The sequence below is a fragment of the Heptranchias perlo genome, chromosome 19 (genome assembly GCF_035084215.1).
Source record: "Heptranchias perlo isolate sHepPer1 chromosome 19, sHepPer1.hap1, whole genome shotgun sequence".
NCBI lineage: Eukaryota > Metazoa > Chordata > Chondrichthyes > Hexanchiformes > Hexanchidae > Heptranchias > Heptranchias perlo.
The window spans coordinates 14,156,702-14,168,734 of NC_090343.1; the positions used below are offsets into that span (position 1 = coordinate 14,156,702).

Genomic DNA, 12,033 nt, shown 5'->3' on the forward strand with positions numbered 1-12,033 from the left:
AAGACAGCACACAAGAACAAATAATATTCTTGTTTGATAGAGATAGTTTTTTTTAATTCATTTATGGGATGGGGGTATCAAAGGATAGCAGGTTTCCTTCCCTATAGGACATTAGTGAACCAGATGGGTTTTTACAACAATCCAGTAGTTTTATGGTTACCATCACTGATACTAGCTTTCTAGTCCTGATTTTATTTAATTAACATGAATTTAAATTCCACAGCTGCCATGCTGGAGGTTTGAACTCATGTCTTGGGATTATTAATCAAGGCCTCTAGATTTCTAGTCTAGTAACATAACCGCTATGCTACCATACCCTATAACCCAAAGGCAGCTTCAAGCATAACCCCACTCAAATAAAATCAGGTCAGTCAGGATCTGAAAGATAGAGATGTGGGGCAAATATTATGATGGAGTGTGTCCAACGCAGAGCTTCACACAACAGGAATTTGGGTGTTTAGGTCAGCATCCTCGTATCAAGGCCCACTCCATTTCCCATCCATTGAAAGCTCTGCGCCATGAGCACTAAATCAGAAAACCTATCCGCACCATTCCTGGTGCAGATCTAAACTCTGTTTTTTGTTTGATTTCTGGCATTTTCAGTTTTTCATTTTGTCATAGCCACACTGAAGCTGGGGCATTAGTGCGAAAGGGTTTAACCCATAAAAACTCGAACTCAGTCGAATAGTGCAGCTTCTGTGCAAACTCCTTCAATTGGCCAATGTGGCCTAAATGAAAGATTTTTAATTCATGCAAATGAGCCGTTTAGCAATCTGGCTAATTTACTTGCGATACTTTCATGTTTTATGTGGTCTTGTTTAGAAAACAGGCAAACGCTTATGGTAAAAGCATGAAGCCGAGCCTTCCTGTTTGCCTTAGGTCGGTGTGGATTTCAACTTTGAGCCTAAACTGCTCCAACACAGACCAGCAAAAGAAAAAAATAGAACATTTAGATCAACTGGCCAGCTTTCAAGTTGACGTAGTCTGGCCGTTGAAGAATTAGGTCCCCTAAAATCCGCGGGATGACGTGTTTTGGTGTGAGTGCCGAGATAAGTCCATCTCAGCTCTCGTCAAAGTTTGTGGGGTGAGGGATGGTCCAGTGGTCTAAATGCCTTTGGTGTGTATCTGTTACTGGACGTTCTGGTATACTCCTGTCAGAGTTATGGTGGGAGCCCATCAGAATGGTGATGGATCTTTGGGGACTTAATACTTAACAGAGACAAGATGCTGGAAACATATTGGAGGCACCGTAGTGCTGGCAATAGTGGCACCTCCTGAGGGGAATTTGACACAGCGATGGCAAAGTGCAACTCACCGCAGTTCTTCTCTTTTCAGAGATATGGCAGCGATTGGTAGCCCCAAAGCAGAAGCAGCTGGTACATCCTTTGGGATTGGCTGGATCCAAGTAGAATGTTCCAAGGCGGCAGGTGTCACACTTTGGGCCTTCCACATTTTCCTGAATAGAGAAATCAGGGAAAGAAAGAGGTGAGAGTGCACATCTTGTCCCAACTTTTAGTTAGTGAGATCTAGAAGGACTTGTTGCTTTAATAGCCCTATTGTTTGTTATATGTGCCCGATGGAGACCATAACATCTCATCTACATGAAATTAGATAAAGTGTTTAATCAATTTAAAACAAAACTTAAGAGCAAGAATGACATCAGTACCCTTAGTTAAACAGTTACAATCATCTCACCCTCATTTTCTTGTACATTTTTGTTTAAATAGAATCTTCAAAGGAACTGGAGAAGCTTCTGAGTCTGACAATTTATGGAAGCTTAATTAATACATGCAGTTGAGCTGAAGCACAATTAGTCAATGGATGTACCTCTGCTGATGGTTTGGCTCCCCCAGTGAGGTCATCAGCACGATCTGAGTATAAGATACAGTGTATATTTAGTGCTCCCAGTGCACATTTTGTGTGTGAGACTGTCAGAGTGCAGAAGCCAGCAAACCCGATTCACAGCTGGCATGATTTTCCATCCATGTCGACTGCAAATCACATGCGATGACCTCAGTGCCCAAATTCTGATCTGTGCTCCCGCCATTTGAAATTCTGCTCTGGGAGTGCTAAATTGTAAAATCTTCCCCACTGTATCTTTAATTTTTCTGCCTGCTGAGAACTTGTACAAAAGGCAGTCCCAGTCCTGGAATAGGCTCCAGCCACTACAGATCCAGTTTCAATTTAGCATCTGTACATTGTGAATAGTCCAATAGGCAGCTTTTAATTTATTTTTTCATTTTGATGTCTGTCCAATCTATTTCAGAAAGTACCCTGTAAGTTCAATAAAAGATTTAGTACCTCCATGAACCAAGTTTAAAGATGTACGAAAACACACCAAAACCTGATCAAATATCTTAAAACGACCATTTTGCATTTCTGTTGTACAGTCATGTGTTTAACTCAAACGGCTCTGTTTTGATAGAACTGACCTTGCAATGGCATTGCCCGGTGACTGAGTCACAGATGCTGGTTTGCGTTCCAGCCTCATTACAGTCACATGGCATGCAGTCTGGGTAGTGGTAGTATCCAGGGGCACAGTGATTACACCGACGTCCAGCTACATTAGTTTTGCACCTAAACAAAGAATCAGGTTAGGAATTAACAAGGACCCATACGATGAGACCCATCACAATGCTTTCAGCCAGGACTCAAACTTAAAGAGAAATTTCAGGTTGCATGCAACAGGATGACTGCGTCAATCCTGCATTCTCATGCAGAGCCACACTCAAAAGGAGCGAGAGACAGAGATTCAGTGCTACCGTGTTGGAGCCCCATCTCTGACTAACCCTTCCTTTGAACACGACTCTCTGCTGGGAATCTGGGATCAGTGTATTTAACATCTATTGAATACATGGAATACTCTCCAAATTCTACATAGGAAAAAAGACATTCAAACAACAACTTCTATTAACTGAGGTCAACCATTTTCTTCTGGGGAGTGACTGAGAACGGGGCGGGGGGGGGGGGTGATTTCTCTCGTTGCTATTACTAGCGACATTGCAAACAAAGCAGTAAGGTTTCTTATATTTGCTATTTGTAGCAAAATGGAAAAAGCATTCCAAGAGAACAGCTTTATGATTTTCAAGAAATAGCAATCAGGGAAAATATCCTGTTATGTCTATGGTATCACTAACATGCAGAGAGACCAGAGGAAATCCTCCCTGATGTTCACTAACACTTGTTGCCAGGTGATGAGATCAAAATGATAAAGCCCATGTGGACACAATAAAGGAACAGGTCAGAGAATTAAAACAGGCATTTATCAGTAAATGAACAGAAAGGAGCTTGCTGTAGCAACCGAATTCCTATAAACTGGTGGAAAAAAATACAGGCGGTGCAATCCTCGTCACCTCTCTGTACTGCGAACAGGCGATGCTCCATACCCAGGTGGTGAAGACACAAATTCACCTCCATTGATGTGAGACTGATTGAAATGATAAGTTGTCTTTTCTCTTTTCAGATGCTGGTGGACCTGCTGCGTATTTCCGGCATTTTCTGCTTTTGTTCCTGTGCAAATGAGCTACACTAAAGCTGCACAAAGCGTCTGCTGCTTCACTGGTTATCATTTCTGCATCGAGCGCAATCTGAAGCATTGATGTGGGTAAATGGAGTTCCACAACTCTTGTTTTGACCTTACAAATTCCACTACCTGATGCTATCTCCTTGTAATCAGATAGGAAAAACCACACAAGTAGATAAAAGACCTTATCTGAGTTTAGTGGCTACTATTCCAAAACAAAACAGACAGATACTGAATGCTTCAAGCACTTTGACACTAGCCCTGTCACGAACAGCACCGTGACAGCTTTCTTAAGATCCTTTAATATTAGTGCGAGTGGAGTGCCTGCAACGTCAGTTCCTAACACAGTGTAAATTTGCCAGATTTGCTAAATCCAACTGCTGGTAAGACCCAGAATCCTAGTGACTACAAGACCGGATTTGGTGAATCGAGGTCCACATTGAGGTTGATGGCAACTGCGGTAGTCCCACAGCTCACGAACCAGCGATACGTACTCTGCGGACACCAGTATAAAAGGCTCTTTACAAAAGTTACAATGGATTGACTTTGCACAGTGCTATATTATTACCAAAATACCTTGTCGCCCCACTCTAACCACCTCCCCTTGACATTCAATGGCATTACCATCGCCGAATCCCCCACCATCAACATCCTGGGGGTCACCATTGACCAGAAACTTAACTGGACCAGCCATATAAATACTGTGGCTACGAGAGCAGGTCAGAGGCTGGGTATTCTGCGGCAAGTGACTCACCTCCTGACTCCCCAAAGCCTTTCCACCATCTACAAGGCACAAGTCAGGAGTGTGATGGAATACTCTCCACTTGCTTGGATGAGTGCAGCTCCAACAACACTCAAGAAGCTCGACACCATCCAGGACAAAGCAGCCCGCTTGATTGGCACCCCATCCACCACCCTAAACATTCACTCCCTTCACCACCAGTGCACTGTGGCTGCAGTGTGTACCATCCACAGGATGCACTGCAGCAACTCGCCAAGGCTTCTTCGACAGCACCTCCCAAACCCGCGACCTCGACCATCTAGAAGGACAAGAGCAGCAGGCACATGGAAACAACACCACCTGCACGTTCCCCTCCAAGTCACACACCATCCCAACTTGGAAATATATCGCCGTTCCTTCATTGTCGCTGGGTCAAAATCCTGGAACTCCCTTCCTAACAGCACTGTGGGAGAACCTTCACCACACGGACTGCAGCGGTTCAAGAAGGCGGCTCACCACCACCTTCTCAAGGGCAATTAGGGATGGGCAATAAATGCTGGCCTCGCCAGCAACGCCCACATCCCATGAACGAATAAAAAAAACCTCCTAGAAATATGAGAGAGATCCCCCTCTCATTCCCTTTAGTAAGGGGACAGATAACATATGAAACAAATTAAAACACACACACACTGGAATGGCTTGTGTATCTGCTTCATGTAGTATTGAATTTTATATCAAAACTTCCACATTTGTCTGAGGTGCCCCTTATCCCCAGTCTGACTCCCTCTCACATAGCTTGCTGCCAGATACCACTGTACCACTACTATCCTGGTATTTGATAACATCTGATCAACTGCGAGATGATCAGTCAGGCCTTAGACAAAACCATGGTGATAATGAAGTTGGCCAGGAGTTCGGCATCAAACTGCTACATTCCTGCTGTTGTGAGGCATCCTTTGATAGTGTATCAATCATATCAGCCAGGAGCTCTGTGACAGGCTCATGACTTACCTGCATTGTCCGCTCTCGGTGTTACATGCAGGTCTGGTCACGTCTTGAATCCCTGAGTGTGAGCAGTTGCATTGTTCACAGCCAACCAGTGGGTGGCAGCCAAATGTCTGCGGCTCACAGACAATGCACTCCGGTCGAATGGTCCGTGGGGGACATATGCATTGACCTGTTACCTCTTCACACAAACGTCTGCCACAATTACACGCTGGAAAAGTAACAAAAAAAAATTGGGGAGGGTTTGTTCTAATTGTTGTTAAACAAGATGGTTACATTTTCAAGAAGGGAGAATGTTGTATTGTTTTACCAATCCTCATCTTCCCCCTTTAGTTTTTTTATTTGTTCATCTTTTCTCTCTATTCCTACTTTAGGTCCCCTACATCATGAGACATTCACCAACACAGGCAGATAATCTACTGACAGGCTGCTGTCAATGAGAGAGTAAATCTATATGGATGACAGGTGAGGATAGGACCAATCTTATCATAGAATCATACAGCACAGAAGGAGGCCACTCGGCCCATTGTGCCTGTGCCGGCTCTCTGAAAGAGCTATCCAATTAGTCCCATTCCCTTGCTCTTTCCCCATAGCCCTCCAAATTTTTTCTTTTCAAGTGTATATCCAATTCCCTTTTGTAAGTTACTACTGAATCTGCTTCCGCCTCCCTTTCAGGCAGTGCATTCCATTATCGATTGGCTCAATAGCCTGCTGACACATGGAATTCCCACGGAGTAGTTCTTCTGATTTTCTGCCGTTTCTATGGGGCTGCGGCGATCTTCCGCTGAAGTTACAACAGGAGATGAGGAACCCCCAACTCCCCCCCCCCCCACTCCACACCTTGAATATTCTAGCCCTGACTATTTTGGATCACATATGTAGAATCATTAATTGCAAGATGTACTGGAGGATTGCTGGCCTGTGTACTCCAACATGAGTCAGCACCTTCGGAGGAGGGCAAACTGGGGGGGGTGCGGGGGGAGGGGGGGGAAGTGAGCTCTTCCCCTCCCCTTTGCTCGGGTGGCTCATGAAGGCAGGCCGGCCGAGATCAGGAGCTCACCGTATGGAACTCTACATCCCAGTGCCCCTTCACACAGCCCTGACAGATATGTTAAGATGTCCCTTTAAGTGCAGAAGAGTTACTCCATACATATTTAGGTATGTTCTGAACAGCCCATGCACTGGTTTAACTTAAATAAGATAAGTGGCACTTACGTCTGCAGTTAGGGAATCCGTAGTAGCCAGTAGCACAACGGGAGCAGTCGCGGCCAATCACGTTGGGTCGACAATTGCACTGGCCTCCAAACGGGTCACAGGTTGTGCTCGTGGAGCCCACTTCATGGCACATACAAGGCTGGGCGCCATTATTGTAAAATGCAGAGAGAGACACCACAGAGTCTTTGCAGAATTTTGAGGCAGTAGCGGGGCTACAAGAAAGTTAGACATTTACAATCACATTACCACTTAGAAAAGCTAATGAACTTTAAGAGAATAGTTAAAACAGTGAACACTTGTAAAACTCTTCCCATTCATTGTCGAAGCTCGCCAGTTTGAACACAGTTAGGGCTGTTATACTTCAACTTTGCTTTTTGGATGAGACCCATAATTCAAAATTCAACCTTTACCATAAGCTTCCAAATTTCAATACATTTCAAAACACATTTTAGATAAAATATCAAATACAGGCAATTTTGCAAAAACAGAAGCTGCCTTGGTGATGGACAGTGTGTGGAATTTGAAGCTCAAGGTCAGGCACGACACCGAGGTTGCACATTTTTTGGTTTGGCTTCAGTGTGCAGCTGGAGAGAGAAATATAGTTGGGAGGAAGGATATGGAGTTTTTGGCAGGAACTGGATAATATTGCTTCAGTTTTCCCAGCGTTCAACTGGCTCATCTAATGTGTTGATGTCAGAAAGGCAGTCAGACAACACAGAAGTTGTTGTGGATTCGAGGTGATGGTGGGGGAGAGGTGGAGCTGGATGTTGTTTGTTATATATGTGTGACCCCAAGTTTGTTGCCCAAAGGGCAACATCGAAATGAAGGCAAGAAAAGGGCTATGGATGGAACCTTGGAGTAACCCAGAGGTGGCTGTGTGAGGGTGAGAGGAGTCATTGCTGGTGATATGCTGATTGTAGGAGTAGAACCATTTGAGGCCAGTTCCCCAAAGGTGGATCACAGAAGTTGTGGAAGAGGATGGAGTGATCAACTGCATCGAATACTGTGGAGAGGTTGAGGAAAACAAGAAAATCTTTGTCAGGAAGGGCTCTGGTTCTATTTCTGATCTTTGCTAAGGTGAGATGGCTATTGGAACTCTACAATTAGTCTTAGCATCCTTGGGCTGGAAAAGAGGGAAAGATAAGCCAGAGTTCCTATTCCTGATCTCCATCCAATAAATCCTAATGAAAATCACATACGTGTGGCCATGGGCATGGGCAAGGATAATATCAGGCTTGGCTTTCTTGTCTCACAATTAAATAGCCCGTCGATAGTCAGCTCGGATGGTGTGGACCTGGGTAAGGTGCTAGAGGACTATCTTTGATTGCAGAATGCACCTCAGTATAGGTTGGTGAGGTGAGGTGAGGTGAGGAGCAGCAAATTGGCATGGGGAAGGATAATATTCAGAATTATCCCCAGCAGCCAACTGTGTTGCTTGTGGCATTAAATAGTGATTGATAGAAGTGAAACTGCTACCAAGTAAGCCAAGCTGATGGAGGATCCAATCTAAAAACTGCTTATGCAGACTGATTATTCAGTTAGATAGAAATAAATTCTTGAAGGATAACAAAGGATCAAAAGGAACCTCAGAGGTACAAATGAAAAGATACTTTTGAACTTCTGTGATGCTTATCTGTGAAATGTAGTCACTCTTACAGCGAGAACTCACTTGATATAGAAACTGTTTGCTCCGCAGGTGCTGATGAAATCGTAAGACTTGTCCAAAGGTTCTTCAACAAGGTAGTTTGAATTGTAGCTGGCTTCTGGCACAACTAAAATGTAGTCCTGGAAAGGATAAAAGTGTACAATTTGAAGAAGAATCAGGTGAATTCAGCAGCAAGAGTCCAGCGAAATGGCTCGGAAAAGGACAATTTTTTTATTGGTCCCCTTGTGGGGGTGGGGGGAGAGATGGGGGTGGTGGCAGGGGGGGGGACAGATGGGGCACAGACTGACTTCTCCTTGGTGAGCAAGCAATCCCTGGAGGGCAGCCAGGCACCAGAGTTGCCGATAGTGTGAGATTGGCAGCTGCCTGTAATGCGCCCATAATGACATGGGCGCCTGTTAACCCCATGCAAATCAGCTGCCTTGCATACTCCAGCAGGGCCAGCACTAGAGGGAACCGGCAGGCACGGCCCCAATGTAACTGCCAGGATCGTGGTCTGTGGATTTTCAGGCCGCATTTGTTTTGTACTTTGGTTCCAGTTATTCTTGCCCTTTCTTCACAGGAATGTAAGCAACCAGCAGAAATCAGCCAATGGGACATGCACTTACAGAAGGGTCAGCTGTCAGTGATTCCTTCTCTCAAGAGACATTCTGAATGAACTCTGTCCTGGAGGATTTTAGACTCCAAAGATCTACAGCTGTGAGACTTGAACTCACAATCTCTTGGCTAAGAGGGAAATGTTCTTTGTGAGAGTTCAGTTTTAAGACTTTGAAATATTTCCTGTGTACCTCAGAAAAGGAGAATTTTATGAGAAACGGCTGTTCGTACATTCCTAACCAGAATGCACCAGGTTTCTTTTTTAACCACGATATAGTATCATCACTTACCAACCACAGAGTCTTGCCATCAGGAACGCGAACGATAACAGACACATCGTTGTCAGTTATATCCAGGACAATCTTATTTTCAGAAAGGACTGGACTACGGCAACCATACCCGTGGGGACAGAAGGAAGCGTTGACTTGACCTGGAAAGAAAAGAAACGCAAGATGGTGGTCAGGCCATAAAAGTACTTTGAGGAGATGCAGCCTTTGAACATAGGCAGTTAAATTTACAACTGCATGCGTACAGGGTATAAGGGTAGCATCAGTGGTCTCAGAATTGTTTTTCATATCTTGGGATGTGGGCAACACTGCAAAGATAGTATTTATTGCCCATTAATTGTCCTGAGGGCATTAAGAGTCAACCACATAATGTGGGACTGGAGTCACGTGTAGGTCAAACCAGGTAGGCATAAGGGTGGCAGGTTCTCTTCCCTGGATTGGGTTTTTATGACAAAATGGCAGCTTTCGCGGCTATTTTCCTGGGGCTAGCCCACAAATTACTAGTTTTGTTGAATTCAATTTCACAACTTGCCATGGTATAATTTGAACTCATAACCTCTATGGTTAGCTATTACAGTACCATAACCACTAAGCTCGAGTGAGATAGGGTGGAAGAAATTATGTACTAGAATGGGAGACAGTTGAGAAACATGACAACACATTAGAAAAATAATTTTATATAGTTACCGTAAGTTGCACTATCTCATAGCAACTAAACAGGATACAAATTTACTAAGTAAGTACTCACTGGTTAGGAACAAGCTGGTACAGCTCTTGCACTGTGTTTGTCCTTATTCAATGAGCAACATAAATTGCTTTCTATTTCTACTCTGGGGCCTGAGTCATTCTCATGAGTATCTGACTGGTTGCATTATGAAAACTTTTTAACTGCACAAAAAGCAGTCCAAGGAAAGGCAAGCTCCATTGCATGGCGGCAGGAGATAACCACAGACTAACTTTCCAACTGCTTCTCTCTTTTAGCAGTTTCAGTTATTCAGCGTTTCTTGAATCGAATCATAGAAGAATCACAGAAAATTTATGGTACTGAAGGAGGCCATTCGGCCCATTGTGTCCGCGCTGGCCGAAAATGAGCCAACTACCCTAATCCCACTTTCCAGCACTTGGTCCGTAGCCTTGTAGGTCATGGCACTTCAGGTGCACGTCCAGGTACTTTTTAAATGAGTTGAGGGTACCTCCCTCTACAACCCTTTCAGGCAGTGAGTTCCAGGCCCCTACCACCCTCTGGGTGAAAAAAAATTTCCTCAGCTCCCCTCTAATCCTTCTACCAATCACTTTAAATCTATGCCCCCTGGTTATTGACCTCTCTGCTAATCTGAATGATTTTACTGGGTCTTCCCGGTGGCTGTATTTAGCGGATCTGGCTAATTTACATTGGGATTGCTGCCTATTGCATGAGACCCACACGTTGGGAACCCTGGGTGCCGACACCCCTCTAGGGACAACATTAAAGCAGTTTGTGATTTTATTTTGATGGGTTTCTAGACAATCTGGGTTCTTTACTTAAGGTTTCACTGACATTACAAGGAATTCCATGTGATGTTCCAGGAACTATAATGAGACAAAGTGCATAATAAACTTAGACAAAGCCATTATCCATCACATTATTCACAAGGAACTACAAGTATTATATACAACTGCCGATTAAGGCTTCATCATCTAATCTCTAAACAGATGTTGTACAATCTGATAAAATAGAATCTGCAATGATCTGAGCCACATGAAACCATGGTCTCGCTTGAGTAAACACAGCCTATGGAAATTACAGTAAATCAAACACACACTTCTGGACATTATAGTCACTGTGGTTGTGCAGCTGTCTCCAGTAATTCACTCTGTTTACCTTGCCAAATCCGTCCTCCATTAATCAACACCTCTGCAGGGAAGGTAGGGTGCTCCGGCTGGTAGAAGTGGATCACAAAAGCGTATCGACCCAACGTCTGAATACGGCCACTGAAGGTGGCAACAGTCTGTAAAAGCACAAAGTTACACACTTCTGGAGTTTTTTGGTTTTTATAACACAGAGTAGCGTTCCAAAAGCCTTTAGAGAATATGTCAGTATGTAGAAGAAATCTGTCTTTCTACCTTTCAACTAAAGTACGAGTAAACTTGAACACATGAATTTACTCCTTTGTTTCTTCTTAGTATTTCACCGCCCCCCCCCCCCCACCTTTACTAAAACACTGACTGCTGCAGGAGTACGGTTCGTGCCCCTACTGCCTCTCCTAAGCAGCTTATTCCTCATGTGGTAGCCCAGACATGGAGTGTCAACAGGCAATTTCTTCATAGGAGCATTGCAGCAACAGAGCCAGATCCTGTTGTCACTGAAGTCCACGCACTTTGCTGCAGGGATCACTGGATAGCAATCAGGAGACAGAACCCTGGCTGATTTGTTTCTATTCCTTAACGAGGAGCAGGAATCCCAAGAGTAACAATCCTACTGTTGGCTCAGTCACCTTAAGCTAACCAGCACACACCATAAATCAAGGCTGGGGTGATCCTGGTCTGTCTACCTTAGCACCGCACCACACACTGTGCTTCTACCTGCGAGAATATTCATGGCACTATTTGAAGAGCAACAAGTTCTCCCAGTGTCCATGGCCAAAACAAATATCACCAAAAACAAATCAACAGCTCTTGCATTGCATCAGTTGAGTGTGTGATCTTGCTGTGTGCAGATTTATGTGTTTGCCTACATATCAACAGTGGCTCTACTTCAGAAAGTAATTTATTAGATGTGATGGCATATCCTGGGGACATGATAGATATAAATGGAAGTAGTCTTCTTTTCTTTTCTTCAGATAGGAGGCATGTCTGTGCAGGCTGTTGATTTATTTCCTGGCTGAAAACCCTCTAAATTGCTAAGTAGAAGATGAAAGTCATTAATACACTGAATAACAGCCTGGAGCCAACAAGTGCTGATTACATAATATTATACTGAATGTATGTATGATTCTATGTATGGTCTTGGCTGGATATTCAAATTAAACCAGTCTAATCATAT

At 44.0% G+C, this 12,033-nt stretch overlaps 1 protein-coding gene across 2 annotated transcripts in view; it reads right to left on the bottom strand.

The window, feature by feature from the left end:
* Positions 1–12,033, bottom strand: part of lama5 (laminin, alpha 5) — a 247,530-nt gene that overhangs the window by 64,891 nt on the left and 170,606 nt on the right. For both annotated transcript variants that reach the window (XM_068000366.1, XM_068000365.1), the window contains exons 31-37: positions 10,873–10,999; positions 9,015–9,154; positions 8,134–8,249; positions 6,465–6,676; positions 5,256–5,460; positions 2,433–2,577; positions 1,316–1,456 (exon numbers count right to left, since the gene is read on the bottom strand). In XM_068000366.1, coding sequence (XP_067856467.1) covers positions 1,316–1,456; positions 2,433–2,577; positions 5,256–5,460; positions 6,465–6,676; positions 8,134–8,249; positions 9,015–9,154; positions 10,873–10,999 — 1,086 coding nt within the window. The remainder of the gene's footprint in view (positions 1–1,315; positions 1,457–2,432; positions 2,578–5,255; positions 5,461–6,464; positions 6,677–8,133; positions 8,250–9,014; positions 9,155–10,872; positions 11,000–12,033) is intronic.